At 39.6% G+C, this 16796-nt stretch overlaps 1 protein-coding gene across 1 annotated transcript in view; it reads right to left on the reverse strand.

Moving 5' to 3' along the window:
• Positions 1 to 6049: 6049 nt before the first annotated feature.
• Positions 6050 to 16796, reverse strand: part of LOC121649567 (protein crumbs homolog 1-like) — a 35981-nt gene continuing 25234 nt past the window's right edge. Inside the window, exons 8-13 of the mRNA XM_042000501.1 lie at positions 15170 to 15708; positions 13099 to 13264; positions 11857 to 12718; positions 10208 to 10324; positions 9953 to 10079; positions 6050 to 8680 (exon numbers count right to left, since the gene is read on the reverse strand). Coding sequence (XP_041856435.1) covers positions 8459 to 8680; positions 9953 to 10079; positions 10208 to 10324; positions 11857 to 12718; positions 13099 to 13264; positions 15170 to 15708 — 2033 coding nt within the window. The 3' untranslated portion in view covers positions 6050 to 8458. The remainder of the gene's footprint in view (positions 8681 to 9952; positions 10080 to 10207; positions 10325 to 11856; positions 12719 to 13098; positions 13265 to 15169; positions 15709 to 16796) is intronic.

Consider the following 16796-nt stretch of genomic DNA (forward strand, 5'->3'; position numbering starts at 1 on the left):
TAAGCTTCTGAGCAATCAGCATCAACGTGAGACAACTGACAGGATCAGATGTTCAGTCTGTGGATGTTGGTGATGGGATGTTCGGCTCTTTTCAGAGAGTCGGCTCTTTTGCCTCAGTTCCCAAAGAAGAGCCGGCTCTATTGGCTCCTGAACGGCTCTTAATTTAGCATCTTTTGTAGCCCCATAATTTACCTTAACTTCTCACAAATTAATGGTTTGTGTTTTGAAAACCCTTTTGTGTGCAATAATTTCCTCCTTTTGTAAATTTATTCTGATACAAAACCACTTTTAATATTTCAGTGAATCTCTTCTATTGCACAAATGAACAAAAAACAGCAAACAAATCCACAAAACAGAACGAGAACCAAACTCAAGAAAGCAGCTTTAATGTCCTTGATGCAGGTTGGCATTCAGAAAAATAAAATGTCTCTTTTTAGATGGCTGATCCAGTTTCTCCTCTCTGTGAGTAGGGTTTGATGACACACTCACTCACGTCCTCTCCTCACGGCTGTCTGCTGTCTCACCCGCAGTGTAGCGCCGTCTAACAGCGTAAGTCTGACTTGTCTGTCTGTGAGGGGACCGGCTTCGAAGGCGACCACTGTGAAGAGGATATTCCTGAATGTGCATCGAACCCCTGCCAGCACGGAGCCACATGCTTAGATGGTGTGAACCAGTACAGGTGTCTCTGCTGGGAAGGTACGCTGCAGGTCAACACATGGACCAAAAGCTCTGCTTCATCACTTAGTGGAAATCACAGATTATAAATGTTCAAATTAGTGCTGATTAAATTCCTGTTACTTTTTTTCCTCACTTTGAAAAGAATTAAAAAATAAAATAAAATAAAATAAAACAAAATTAAATTAAATTAAATTAAATTAAATTAAATTAAATTAAAGTTGCAAAGTACTTTCCAGCTGCTTCGGAGGAAAACAATCAGATGAAACTGGTTTACTCAGATAAAATGTTAATGTGGAACTGGTGTACCCAGTGTGAATAAGGAATTTACACAAATAATCAACACATTTTCCAACATATTTTTGAGATTGTTAATGGACAGAAATAAAATGTTTTTGCTCTTGCTTGCATGTTTGTTCAGGCTACACGGGAGAGAATTGCCAGGTGGATATAAATGAGTGTGAACAGCATCCATGTGACAAAAATAAAAAATATATATAAAATAAAATAAAATAAAATAAGAATGAAAAATCCATCTGGACTGGAAACCAGAAGCTTACAGACAGGGTGTATGATGAACATCAGTTTTTACAAATATTCGACCTTAAACAGTCTGTTGGTTGATCAGTCTGTTAGTTTGGGAATTAATTATAACACAAATAAAACATAAAAAAACCAAAACTCACAAAATCAATTTAAATATAAAATACAGGGAAAAAAGACGCCAATTCATTTACAGATAAGCAAAATATTCCAAATGATAAAAATGATATAAAATTTAAAAAATTTTATGTTTAAATACATAATATTATAAATAAAATAATTTTATAATTTTATATTTTTAACTATAATTGAAAATAATTATTTCAAAATGAAGTTTATAAAAGTTCCTTTTTTAAATTTGCTGAACTAGTTGAAAGATCCTGGATCATAATCTAACAAAGTTGTTATGGTAGTTATCAGAAATGTTACATCATGCAAATACATCATGCAAACAAAAATACTCTTCAAGTGTTTTTCAGCTTTTAAACATAATTCATTTTAAATATTATAAAATAAAAAAGAAGTCCTTATGTCGGGGAGCCTGAAGTAATATTTGTTTCAGATATACTCACTGGTTGAAGTAACTGTCAGTGAATATACAGTGTGTACAGTGTGTACAGTGTATACGATGCAAATTATATCTGAGAAAATCCTGTGATGAGGATTCATGATATGGAAAACAAAGACATAGAAATTAAGGTTATTTCTCTTGAAACATGCAGTTTTTCGCAGGCTGTTAAAAATCTACAAACTGTGAGGAAAGTGAAAACATCAGTTAAATTTCAGGAAGAAATATTTAAATATTTGTCAATGAGACATTTTACTGCATTTTTTACCACTTCGTAATACCAACCACAGCAGCTGATGAGTTCAGTTTGCATATGGCTGACTTGAGTGGTTCAAAGAGGATTTTAAATACAAGTTTAGTTTAAATATAGTAAATGTCATGTTTCATTTGAGGAGATCAAAACAAGGACTGGAAGTGCAGATCTGATGGAGAAGGTACATCTGTTCAGGTGGTGTATTTACACAAACAGCGATGCTTCAGATGCCACAGAAAGAACTCAATGCTGGCACAATGTGTGAGAAGAACTGACAGGACCACCATGAACAGGGCAGAAGAAAATCTACTGGAGCGAATAAGAGACAAGAAAACATGTTTTTACTTTGCAGATTAGAAAATATGATTCATCACATCTTAAACTAATCAGCACTTCTGCACTGACGGATGTAGATGTTTCTAAAGTTTTTGCTTTCATCGCAGCACAGTGACAACACACCATCTCACTTTCAGTTCAGCATTCTTGGCTCTTCCGCCCCCACAGCGTGGAGCATCAGGGAGGAAGAGGGGGGCTATGTTTGTCCTGTTTCACTGGCAGTCATTAGGAGGAGAAGCACTGACCAGCAGCAGCCACCCTGGGTGGGAGTCACTCAGTGACACAAAGGAATGCACGGCTTCAAAGGGAGGCGGAGGGACGGGGGAAAGGCTGCAGGGGTGCTCGGAGGGACCAAGTGGGAAAAGAAGATGTTTTGAAAAAGGAGGAGAGATGTGGCGTTATCAGCAGATCATCTAATATTTCTTTTTGAAAGCACAGTTTATATTTAATTTAATCTTAGTGAGGCTCAGAGTTACAGCCTTCACCACGAAACTCAAACGGAAAAATCTGTTTCTTTGTTGATGTAGCTGTCGGTCGGTCGGTCGGTCTGACTGACTGACTGACTGACTGTGAGTGATCAGGATCACTACCTGGATCCAAATTTTGAAGGATTCTTCATTAATGGGAGATAGGGATGATTTTGCCATCAGAGCCTCTAACTCAATATTAATGCCCACAATCATTGGCAAAAAAAATAAATAAAAAAAAAAAAAAAAAATAATAATAATAATAATAATAATAATAATATTAATAATGGCTACAAAGACAACGGATCACCGTTCCTGGCCACTGAGGTTGTAATCTGTTCAAATCAGTTTTGTAACCAGATCTCTTTTTACCTCTTTGTTTTCTGAACATCACTCACGTGGAGGTGTTACCTTCCTGGAGGTTTTCTCCTCTGGAGACCTCCAGCCAGACTTACCCCACTATGTGTTCACCTGCTGACCCACTCTCCACTGCTGGCACCTGTTCCTAGATTTCCACTCACTGCCCATGTACTCCTCCATCCAGGATTTCACCTCCAGACACTCAAGTAGGACAGACAAGTTTGTGACAGTTCTTCTAACAACCTCCCATCTTGGACTTATAGTAACTTCGAATCTCCTCCCTGGCAGAACTTCCAAGTGAACTAGTGAGCTCCAGAAAGTTTGACTCACAGTTCTGTTTTACTAAAAGTTTGAGGGACTGGACAAGTGTTTTTGCATGTCTGACTGGACCTTTGATAATTTGTATGATTTGTGAGAATAAATTAAGCTTAAAATGATCTGATGCTTCTGATCAGGTTTAGAAGTCCTCGAGGAAACAATCGGATCCTTCTGGTGAAGAGTACCAACCAGACTCAAGAGCTAAGAAAGTTTGCTGGAGTAATCTTCATTAGGTAGGTGGAAACCATAAGGACATATGTAAACATTATTCTGTACACTCCCTGTAAAGAAGCACTTTTCCACCAGGAAACTTTGTGCTTCGGATGTGTTTTTATGGCTCATTCCCAGAACCATCGTTGTTGTGCAGCATTTCAGAGCTGACAGACCACACGTCACAACTTAGTGTTCCAGCCTGAAGCATCATGTCACAGCTGTTTACGGCACCACATCACATGCTAGCAACTGGCTATCAACACACTGATTGTTTTGAATGCACATCATGGCTGATTCAGCCAAATAACATGCAAGAGGACATTATTGGTGGAAGCAAGGAAAAGAAGAAGAGAGAGAAAGAGACAGAGCACCTCATAAAACAAGATTCAGTGTTGGACTGACTTTACTGGAAAGATCTCAGAAAAGAGAGGATACAAGAAAGATGCTAAATTAGCCGTCGTTAGGGGGCGCCAAAGTGACAAAAATCTGCCAGAGTTCAGTAATATGAGTTTAAAAGTGAGAAAAACAATCATCTCATTTCTTGTTTTACTTTTATTTGAACACTATTAAAGACACAGTTCATACCTGCAACCTTAATTCAGACACCATTTTTCCTCTGTTTACACAAACATCAACAGGGACTGAAAATGTACATCTTACTTCACGAACAAATATCTTCAAATAAACAACCATTGTCAGCAGAAACAAAAGTTGTAAAAACAGTGGCAGCGACGTCAAGTCACAACGGCAAGTTCAAGGTCTGTTTTAACAACTGTGGTCCTGCTGTACGTCATTTACAGTCACATTTCTCTATGGATCTACAATACATCTTTCTCATGACCAATGTTGTCTTTGAGCAGCTCCACAGGGACCTAACATCAGCACAACTCATGTAAAGTACAGTTTTCTGCACGTGGTACAGTCCAAATAAAAACAACTTCAGTGTGACATCACTACCATTCTGCAAGTAGTTTGTTTCTGCCCCATGTGTGACATTCTGTGATTTAATGTATGCATAACGGATTTGACGTTTCTAACAACATTCGGAGGAATCGTTTTAGACCTTTCCTATGCAGTGAACACAAAAACTTTGACATACCTCTACAGGAACAAAAAAACAAAAAAACAAAACAAAAACAGGACACTCAGGTTTCAGGGATGCAGGAGGACATGAAGGCACATTTCACCGTCTCATCATGCACATGCCTGTCTGTATGTCCAGCAGTCGTTTCAAAGGGGACATTCAAGGAAATTTGGTGTTTATAAATATAACTTGTGGCCAGTAAGATTTACAGCAGCAAATACCAAATACGAGATGAAGCCATGTTGGATGAACAGATAAAATCTTTAGTAACATTAACTTCTCACTTTCAGCTATTTTAATCAATTAGAAATAAAACTTTCTGTAACAAAAGCCTGTCCAGAAGGCCTCTGAGCCATCACTGATAACAGACGTCAGTTCACCTTATACACCAGTTCATGAAGCCCCAAGAGAAAACACACCATTTCTATCATTTAAATATACCAGTTATTTAGAGTTTTTTAAGCCTTCATAAAACATCGTTCAGAGCCAGAAGTATGCTACATCTGAAAAATGGGTGTTCAAGACATCTCCCCCAGATTTAAAATGCCACTGTAACTCCGCAAAAACTCATTCAAAGCCAGGATGCTGGAAAATCTCTCAGGTTGTTTCATCGTGATTGTTTTCACAAAAGAAAAAAAAAGAAAAAACTTAATTCTCCTACTCTGTTGTTCCTTTTACAAAACCTAAGTTCCTCGTGTGGAAATACAAAAGTTATTTTGTGTATCTAGAAAAGATCATCTTAACTTAGCACAAAATGGCAGATGTTTGGTAGATTACTTCCTGCTAATAAATATTTTACTGCTGGAAAGTCTGTTTCTTTTTCAAATGGAGCCGCATTTGTAAGGAAGATGTATTTGTAGGACGAGCAGCAAAGTTGACAAAACTTGACAAATCTTTTTTCCCAATGACATGCTGACGTACACTGAAACCTGGACATGTGGATCAAGCTATGTTCGACAATGAGTCCAGATTCAGCGGACAGCAGATGGATTGGAGGGTTAACGTGTATGCTGATCTGATCTAGCACTGATAGGATAAGAGCTGTAGGTGGAGGCAGTGTAATGGTGTGGGCGGCATTTCTTTCACTGGAAAAACAAGACTTGTTATAATTGGAGGAAATCTTAATGCACAGAGATAGAAATTAGATTCTGCAGCCAGTGGTTATCCCATATCTCCACAGTTTATTATTAAGCTCTATCCTCCAAGATGGCAGTGCTGGCCCCCAAAGGGCAAGATTTACCTGAGACTACCTTCGGAGGATGGATGACCTGCCTGCGGTCTTGAGCTAAACCCCACTGAACACTTGTGGGACAAGTTTTGGTTTCAATGACTTGAAACATATCCTGGTAGAAGAATGGGGTGCAGTCGCACATAAGTGACCAGCATGAGGAGGTGGTACCAAGCTGAAGAGGCTGTGTATGGTTCTGCTACATGAAACTGAGGCCCATTTTTTATCAGAACAAAATGTTAAATTACCAATACATCTTGTTTCTTTACACTTTAATCATCCAGTCGAATGAACAACACCACGTAACAGCAGAGTCAGCTGTTAAGAGAAGATTTTCATGGGTGCAGCCCACATTTTCAACTCTGCTGCTTTGCATTTTCCTTTAAAATTGGCTCCACTTAAAAAGGAAAACAGACATTTCAACAGTTTAAGATTTATTGCCAATAATAATTTTTACAAAAAGAAATAATCCAGCAAACTCTAATTTCCTGACTTTTTTACTTTACAGGCCTTCACTTACACAATCTTCTGGTATGTGCTGCTTGTGAGCAGTACTGAGTTAGTTTGGTACAGTTCTGTCCATGAAACAAAGTCTTATTTTTTCCATACAACTGTTGTTCTGAACCATAATTAGCTGTGACTCGCCCTTTACAAACAAACATTTGTGAACATGGACATCAGAAGTGAAAGGTAAGCCTGTGAACTGTGAGAGCACCGGGTTCGGAGGTTGGGTGGAGTAAGTAGCACTGGTGAGCGTTGAAAGGCAAGTGAGTGGTTTCACTTCTTGGTGTATAAATGTATTCAGTGGCATCAGACTTTAAGGACTAATTCTTACAATTAATTTAACATTACCCTCAACACCAAAGGCAACCTGATCAGAATATGTAAAACATGATCCAGGGTAGATCTGAAAACCCCCCAAAACTACACCCAAACCCTAAAGATGAAGGTCAAATGTATGTGCACGTGCAGTGGGAAACCAGACTGTCCCAGTAACACCTCTAAGTTTGCTAATGTGTCTAATAATCCACATTAATACATTAAGGAAGAGCTGCTTGATTAAATCTCCTCACAGTGATTAAGCATTTCTTGACTCCAGCTCCTCTCAGAGAGAAATGGGTTTCAGTTTTTCATCTCTCTCTTACAGAGAAAGTGCACCGCAAGGCTGAGAAAAATCTCCCTTTTCTTTTGACTCAGGAAATTATTCGCCGTCCCAAAAGCTGATGATGTGTCATCAGACCACAGCAACAACAACTCTACAGTTAAATACTGCTTTCCTTAAAATATCTACACAAAACAACGAAAAAACGAAAAAACAGTGACTCGAACTTCTGCAGCAAATACTTACAATACATACAAAAAGGGACGAAACAGAAGCAAGCGTATTGAGGGTATTTCCATCAGCCTGCTGAGTCCTCCAGTGCACACTGACAGTTTAATACAGCAGTTAGTTTTAGACTCTTTAAAAGGCTGCAGTGACATACACTCACATCTGGAATCGTGATTCATTGCATTAACATTTCCACACTCAAAATCAGTGTCCTCGCCGTTGGAGACAGCATTCAACAAACTCAAAACTCAAAAAAAGAAAAATAACACAGGAAAGTTCACGTTATAAACAGACTGGAGGGAAAGTCTGTGGAGGAGATGAAGAGTTGAAAAGTCTCACAATCAATCAAACCTGCAAGAACATTAAAAACACTGCCATGCTGGACCCTGGTGATGCAACCCTGTAACCATGTATTTACTATCGTTAAAAACATTTTTAAATCCCTTACTGATCCCTTACTTCACCCTAAACAGAAGTAGGAAAATAAAAATCTGTTGGGTCATTCAGCTGGATGTAACTCAAACTTAAAGTGGGACTGAAATTGTTAATAAAATGTTCAATATAAACATTTTACAATTTCTTGAGGACATTTTAGTTTTATGTTGTTTTTTTAAGACTTGAAAATGAAATACATAGATCATTTTTAGCACTTTTGAATGAAATAATTTTACTATTTTTGAGTCTTGACTATCACATGTTGCGACATGAACCAGCGCTGTTGTACATTGTGGTGTGAGACTGAGTGAATGTCTGAAAGAGGAAGCGCTGCTCTTTGTTTTAATCGTTAGATAAGGGTTTTGATCCATTTTGCTATACAGTTTGTCCTTAAAACACAACTCTTCTGAGGGTTTACAAAGTCAGAGAATCCTTCAACAGCCTCTTTCTGCCTCTGGTCTTTTACCTGTCCGCCTGTGAGGGTCCAGCATCAGTAGTTATTCCAGGCAGCAGACCTTTCGTTTAATTGTCGCCCGTCTCTTCTCTGTAGGAGGAAGGGAAGCGCAGCATGACGCTGCAGAACATATTTTCTCTCTGTGTGTAATATGCATCCTTTGGATGTAAGACTTCGAGGCGGGGCTTTGGGCCTCATATCAGCCTCTCCTCTGGAGGCACTTTGAGGACGCTGCCCATTTCCAGTCTAGCACCAGCCACTTCCTGTGAGCTGGGGCTGTATGTGCCCTCTGATTGACGCTTCTTTCGTGCTGTCATGATGAGAAAAAAGACCACCAGGATGGCCAATAACACACACAGGGTGGTCAGCGGGATGGTCACTGCCAGCCAGGGTATTCTCTCCGCCTGCTCTTCCTTCTGTAAGAAGACCACAGAAGGTCAAGTATACATTAGCTTCCACTGACTTTTAATACTCGTTTAGTTACGGCACCCAACTGATATTTGACTTTGTTAAAGCTTGTTTTCTTTCTGTTTTGTAAACAATGAACTCGATTATTCATAAGATGTTTAACAAGTGAAAAGAACTGCTTGAGTTGCGTTTCTCTTTCTTATGTAAGAATTACTGACATCTAGTGGTTAAGATGGGCATAGAAATGACTTCAAATGCAAAGCATAGTTGTAAATGGACATTGGTCGTCAACATGTTTGCAAGTGGCTGCAGAGGCTTCAGGTGCAGCAATGACTGCACTACAGTTAGCTACTTCAACGCTGTGTACATGTGTACTGTCTTCTTCTATGGTCCCTTTAAGGCGTTTCTTATCCCAAACAGTGCTCTAGCATCTATCAAACCAAGCTGCAGTTCTCAAGCTCAGAGGGTTCTCGCTGCACCCACAGAGTTATTTGTCCTTTCAGAGACACCGTAGTAAAAATGGTGGCACAAATATGGCAGCTGCCATGTATGTGGACCCAGAGCAAGGCGATTATCTTTGATAATAAAAACTTAACAGTTATTTTGGTGAAGTGATTAGAAACCAATAGAAACACAGGCTTTTTTAAAATGATATATACCATTTTTCTGCCATTGACCTTTGATGGTTTTACACACTGCACCTTTAAAGCCTGACCACTTCGCACTGGGACATTTTAGGCTGTTTCTCTTGTAGTTCAAACAGAGGAAGCTTAGCCCTGAACCAGTGTGTGCTTAATACACATAAAGCTGGTAGGTTAGACTGACATTTACAACTCCAAACCAAACAGGTTCCGCCAAAGTTTTAGCTGATTTGGATGGAAACTACTAGACCAGAGCTTTGACTTTCATCCTAAAGAACATTTGTGGACAGACACAAGATCAGTCTTCTTCACTCGCTTTCCATTCAGTCTGAGCGTCAGAGGACCTGTCAGGAAGAATGAGATAAGCATAAACTGTCCAAATCCAGTCGTGGAAAGCTTGGAGGGATTTACCCGAGAAGACTCAAAGCTGTTAATGCTGCCAAAAGGAGTCGTACAAAGTGCTGCTTTTAGAGACAGAATAAATTTGCTACGGTGGTACGGTAGTTAAGTGTATGTGTTATTTTTTTTATTTATTTTTCTACATTTATTGATGACAGCCACATGTAGTTGGAAATTTGAACCTGAACTCATTAGCCTTATTTGTGTTCAGTTAAAGTGACTTGCAGAGGAATCACTTACGTTGCTCTCACACCATTTGCCACTAAAGCCGGACACACACACACACTGGAAGTGGTTAAGTCGGTCCAGACAGGTGGCCCCATTGAGACAAGGATTGGACTCGCACTCGTTTATTTCCGCCTCGCACCTGAAACACATCAGAGGGTTTTATCACAACTCTGACTGACAGAGCTGCAGCACAAACACACTTCTGGTCTGAACTCTTGGACACCTTACAGACGTTTTCCTGAGACAGGTACAAAGTGTTGCTCTCACCTGGCACCTGTGTATCCTGGCTTGCAGGTGCAGTTGCCGCCAGAGTCGCCTCCTATACAAACCCCTCCATTAAGACACTCTGTGTTTGCGTCACACGCCACTGGAGGAAAACGCCACCTGTTGGGCACAAAAACACTGTTTAGTACAATTAATCTTTTGGAAATCTTTAGCACAGCTGTAGCTGATACAGTTGTCTTTACAGACTAATCTGCCAACTGTTCTTTAATTATTTCACTGTCTGATAAAGCATCGGAAATACAGAAATTACATTTTCAATGTGATTTATAAAGTGATTTTTCCCCACTTCATTTTACAATGAAATAATCTAACATGAGCTATTCAAATGTGTGAATTTAGCAAATTCTCATTTATTAAATTCATATATTTCGAAACCAATTTTTTTACTTGTATATTTTGTTAGTGAGTTTGTTTTTTTTTGTATCTTATATATGTGATTTCATGTCCTGCCTTGTCACGAATTTGTCACATGTTGTAATAAAAAAAAAAAAATCACATATTTTCACCATAAGCCTAAAGTAAGATTTTAATGTTTAACATCAGAACAAATCCAAAGGTAAGGTGTTCCTCACAGCTACGGTCATGTGACTCTCAAGTCTTTCTTTGATTCTTTGAAAAAACCCAACAGCCCTTTTTTCATATTTATTTTTTTGTTCATTTGTCCATCTTTCCATCCCTCACTGTCCTTTTAAAGGCTTTGTCCTTGATGGAAATTGGTAGTGAAGGCATATAAACACCCACACACAGATAAAACGAGACTGTCATATCAGCAACATGCTCTGTTTATCGTTACTTATCAGTCTTGTCTTCATCTAGTTCTGGATGTGATGCTGCGTCTATCCTGTGTTGTTCTGTACAGACACGTTTTGTCCCGTCTCTGCACTGTTTTGAGTTTTCCAATAGCAACAACATTCATAAATTGTGGCATGACCAGCATGAGCATGGAAATTCGGAGATGTTGAGAACAGATTGTACCAAACTAACAAAATTTCCGTTTTGATCACCTCGCCTGGACTGTCTGCAGTAAAACTCTAATTTTGCTCTGCTTCACGGTATCAGAGTTGGTCTTTGCAGAGATAATATTCACATATCTGACAGAGGTTTGTAGCTACAGCTGCATCATTCCAAAAACATATTCATTCTTAAATGTTTTTTTTTTTTTAAGGCAAGCCTGAAACATTTTCATTTACTCTTTACCAATAACACAAATACTGATGTTTGCATATCTTAACAAATCAGTGTTTCCTTTACTGTGACTACAAAAGGATTCAGATAGGCCTTGTAGCTGCAGATATATATTCTCATTTCATGATGAGGATGATATTTGAGCAGAGGCTGAAAAAACAGGCACAGGAGTGCATCAGCATGACTTATAATGATGCACTGAAATAGTGTTTCATTCAACTTGCTTCAGGTTTGGGTCCGAAGACAAATAACTCAAATGCAAAAACTGCCTAATTTCTAGCTATGACAGACATCACACACCTTCTATCATATGATAAATAGTTCCAATACATGGAGCGCCTCCATGTAAACAAATCAACTTCTAATAAAAACCCTTTTTAAATGCATGTATTCTACAGCCACATTATTTCTATCTGAATTCTACAAATAAGAAGGTTTGTACTCACTGGCACCGCTTGCCGATGTAGCCAGGAGGGCATGAACATGTGTGTGTGCCCACACTTTCCTTGCACTCTCCACCGTTCACACAGCTGAACTCCAGGCAGTTATCCACCTCATCCTGACAGTTTTTCCCTTCATATCCTGGTTCGCAGTCACACTGGTAGTCTGCCAGGAGGTCTCTGCAGCTACCGTAGACACAGGGAGCTGAAGAGCACTCGTTTATTTCCGTCTCACACAGCTCCCCCTCCCATCCAGGGCTGCAGCTGCAGTTGAACTCATTAAACTGGTCCTGGCACACACCCTGGTTGAGGCAAGGCTGGGAGTCACAAATGGGTGCACTGTGGCATCCGATTATTGGCTCATGCCCACCAAGCCTGGAGAAGCGGCTCTGCTGAGGAACATCTTGTACTTTTATGAGTGGCAGGTAGACTCCACCCACCCTCACCTCTCTTAAACATCCGGTGTACTTCTCTGCCAACCAGATTAATGAGCCATTGAGGAAGTTCAGATTGCCGCCATCTTTTAGGCTGCCACTAGCTCTCTGCCCATCTACTGTGAGGCGCCAACGGGACACCGACCTTGTTGGGTCGACCATACTGATCTGGATACGGTGCCACCCTCCGTCTGCGATGATCCTGTCACTTGTGAAGGCCAGCAGCTCCGCCCCAGCCCCGCTGTCCAGTTTGACCAGCAGGCTGGAGTTGAGCAGGCCCAGGCAGAAGACCTCAGCTTTACCAGCAGCTCGTAACAAGATCCCATTCTCATCCCGCGTTCGTATGTCCAGGCTGATGTTGGTCACGGGGTTCAGGAGGGAGCCGTTGGCAGCATACTGCAGAGAGTTGTCCTGAAAGGTGGCTTCAGTTAAACCTGTGGGAGGAAATCATTTCTTGTTATAACAACAAGAAAATATCTTGTTTCTGCAAAATTAAATTACTCTTTAAACCAGTTTTGTTGTGATACGAGAAGCTAAAGTTACTCACAAAATAGATATATATTAGCATTTACTTTGTAGAACATTTTTTTTAAGTTTGTTTTCAAGCAACATTCGGGAAATAATTCAGTGGTGATTCCTAATATGCATTTCAGCCAGACACATGCAATCCACGCAGAAAAAGTGGTTTTTATCTCATGTCTCACAAGGTTCTTAAGGCTGGTTAAGAATTTAAGACCAAAACAAAAAGACTAGGTCCAGCCTGACTTTACGTGCCCGGTCTGATGAGAGACAAAGATAACATGACATAACTTACATTCATATCCGTCATGCAGATCCACGCAGAGCACGCCATCGTAACAAGGCTTGTCTCTGCACCACAGGCGCGTCTCACACAGCCGGCCAGAGTAGTTATTGGGGCAGCTACACCTGAAGTCATTCCAGGTGATCTGGCACTGTCCACCATTGAAACAAGGCTTATCCTGTGTACACACAAACACAGATGGATGGATTAGGCCACCGCTGGGAGCATCTCTTACCTGATGTGACCGTACTAGTTAAAGCTGCATAGATGTTTAAGTGTGTTAATAAGGTTGAGTCACTACTGTACAGAGAAAACATCTTCATGTCTCACCAGAAAAATGTAACATTGTTTTATGTGGAGTTTCCTTTCAAAAGAAAGAGTTTTTAAATCATTGCTAGTTCATTATGCCTCTTTATTTATTATAAAAAGCTAATTTAGTGATGGCAGGGTTCCTTGTTAAGCTTTCAGTCCAATTCCTAGTCAATTAGTGCAAAGCACATCACACAAATCCTGTTAGCAATGTTCGCTTTCATATCTCTCCATCCACAACGATTAGCTGCTAATCTTCAAAGATGATTGAATTAATGTACCTGAACTGCATTTACACAGGACCTGCACAGGATGTGTACATCTCCAACCAATAACCATAGAGCGGCTTTAATAATATGCATTCCACTGTCACAGTCGACAGTAGCAAAGGCCTACATACGTTATTCTGCATGATATTAACGACCATATGGCCTTCAGAATAAGAGAAAATAATTATTATCATTGCACTTTTTTTTGTTTTATTTTTTTTAGTTATTGCCATGACAGCTTCAAACCCAACCCTCTTACATTTGGTTAAATACTAGGGGTGGGACTAAAAATTTATCAAAATAATTAATCTCGATTAATCACATTTTAATCACATGACAGTATTTGCACCAAAAAGCAACATTTTTATTATAAATGTATTTTAGTGGACAGTTGAATCAAATAATAGACACAGACATTAATATTGTAAACTCAAGCTTTAGTAATGTCTGGAAAAATGCATTTAATTGCATTTCAATTGAAAACAGTAGAAAAAGAAATAGAAAATATCCCTGGGACTAAATTAACAAACCTAAAGTTAAAGTGTAATTTTAACTACAAAAACAGCTCCAACTATTCTCTGATTAAGAGTCTACGACATGTTACAGAACTTACGGAACTACACTCTTTATTAATAGGCATTAATATCTGACGGTAAGCCGGGATGGGATCAGCTAGCAGCAGCTTTGAGTCTGGTCTGGATCTGAGGTGAACATCTGCTCTGGAGGCTGGAGCTGGCACTGATGCTGCGAAGGGCTGAGGCTGCTGAGCGCTTTTGGACGGGGGCGGGGCCTGAGTCAGCACTGCTGCTCATTAAGAGAAGTAAACGCTGCGAGCTATTACGTCAGTCTCCAAAAGTCTCCAATCACCAAAAAAAGTTTTTAGATTTGTTGCCACTCCCTTTTTTAAAACTAGAAGTGCTAGAGGGGTCTGAAAACACCCGCGCTCTGACGTGTGCATCGCTGTAATTGTACCGGACGAAGGTTCCACATTGTTTGGAACACGAACTGCAATTAAATGCATTCATTTTTTTAACGCATTCATTTTTTAGTAATAAATTAATCTGAACTAACGTGTTAAAGTCCCACCCCTAGTATTTACACAGTGTTGCAGATTGGTGACCCTCTGTCCATCTTTAAATCTGAGAGACTCTGCCTCTTTGAAATGCTCCTTTTATATGCAGCCATTAACCACTTCACCTAATTACTTATCAAAAGCTCCTCCAGTTGTTTCTGATTTGTATATATGACTTTTCCAGTCTTTTGTTGCTCTTGTTCCAACTTTTTAGAGACATGTTGCTGCCATCAAATTCAAAATTAGCTTAAATTTCCCTTGAAATGGTAAAATGTGTTGATAAGATTATTCATTCTGTTTTTATTTACTTTTTACACAGCCTCCCACCATGTTAGGATTTGGGGTTGTATATATCATTTCTCATGATCTACCAAAGAGAGTTAAGGTGATGGTCGTACATCAGATTACACACAGTACTGTATTTCTGCTTTACCCGGCATGTGTTGTCACTCTGGCATCCTTGCAGCACGTTCTCTGTGCTTCCCTGGTAAACCTCCAACCCCTCCGGATGAGCCCCAGCAGTCAGTTGTTTGTGGTCCAGCTGGATGTCCTGCAGGCAGCCCTTGAAGTGTCCACCCCAGGCATTCATGTTCTTGCCTGCAGGGAGGCCTCCAACAAATGCCACATCGTCTGCCTCTACACTCACGTTTCCTAAGGCGCGATTATGTCCTGCTTTAGGAAAGACCACATGGCCGTTGTGAACCTTAATGGTCACCAAATGATAGCTGCCATCAGCGACTGATTTGGCTTCCGACAGCAGCGTGGTGTGAGGACTGTAGATAGCGACGGTGCCTTCCTTCAGATAGATGGTCAGGTAGGCCTTCCCTTCTCTGTGGAACTGCAGCAGCAAGCCGTTGGGTTTGAGGGAGCGCATTAAGAAGGAGATTGTGAAGTTTTCTCCATGACTCTCCGAGATGTTGAAGGAAGAGTAGCTGGTGATGTTTTCATGGCCAAATGTCCAAGATGGGTATTCTGAGTGGGGGTCAGAGGAGAAAGTTGGGATATTATTATTATTGTTTTATTAATTTATTTTTCTTACTTCTTTTATTCTAGGTTTTTCAGTGTTGCCACTTAATATGTTTTTATACTGCTTGACAAAAGCTAAGAGAAATGATATCCACAAAATACAACATTAATTTGACGCACTGAGCATTGTTTTGTCATGAGAACATATTTGATCAGGAGGGCAGGAGCACACCAAACAAAAATGGTAGCACATGTAAATGGGACATTTTTAAAAAAGGGTCTAAATTTTAAAATATAATTAACTGATTATTATAAAACTAAAGCAGTCATCTAATGTAAAACGGTAAAGCAAAAACTTGTAAAAAAAAACAAAACAAAAACAAAAAAAAACAAGCCATTTATGTTTTTTTACTTAGGATGATCCTGCCATGGCTTTAACTTCTTTAACTTCTTTAGCTTCTTTCATCCGTTCGGTAAGTAACCGTATAATAAGCAGGATGTTTAGTCCGACGGTCATTATCGAAAAATAAATCATTTCATCCTGAACGGATTTACATGGTCAGTACCGAGAATCCAAGTGTGAAGTGTGTCACCAAGAGTAAAGACAACAGGAGCAATAACCTTTCAGATATGAGATTTTTCCAGTGTTCCCAGTATCATCAGTTTTACATACACAAACAGTCAGCACCCTTTATGATACTGTAGACAACCGCATTAGCCAATACATTCAGCCAGTACTTTACTTTTAATATTTATTTGTATATTTAATTTAAAAGCAAGTTCTTACTTACTTCTACTGAAGTAGAACAGTTAATGCGGTACTTTTACTTTTGCTAGAGTACATTTTTCTGTGTTTATATATACTTTTACTTAAATACAGTGTTTGAGTACTTCCTCCACCACTGATTAAGTGCAAAGCTGAGTCAGGAAATTTTGGAACAAGAAGTTTCTTTTGTTTTGTTTTGCTTTAGCTAAGCATGTCTCACCAGCTAGCATATGCTGACCGAGTCCAGCTACGACTGCTGGCATGATCTGTGGGTTTTTGTTGGGGTTTGTTGGAGTTACTGTTGACCAAGTTGTTGTCCGATTCTCCG

The sequence above is a fragment of the Melanotaenia boesemani genome, chromosome 11 (genome assembly GCF_017639745.1).
Source record: "Melanotaenia boesemani isolate fMelBoe1 chromosome 11, fMelBoe1.pri, whole genome shotgun sequence".
Taxonomy (NCBI): domain Eukaryota; kingdom Metazoa; phylum Chordata; class Actinopteri; order Atheriniformes; family Melanotaeniidae; genus Melanotaenia; species Melanotaenia boesemani.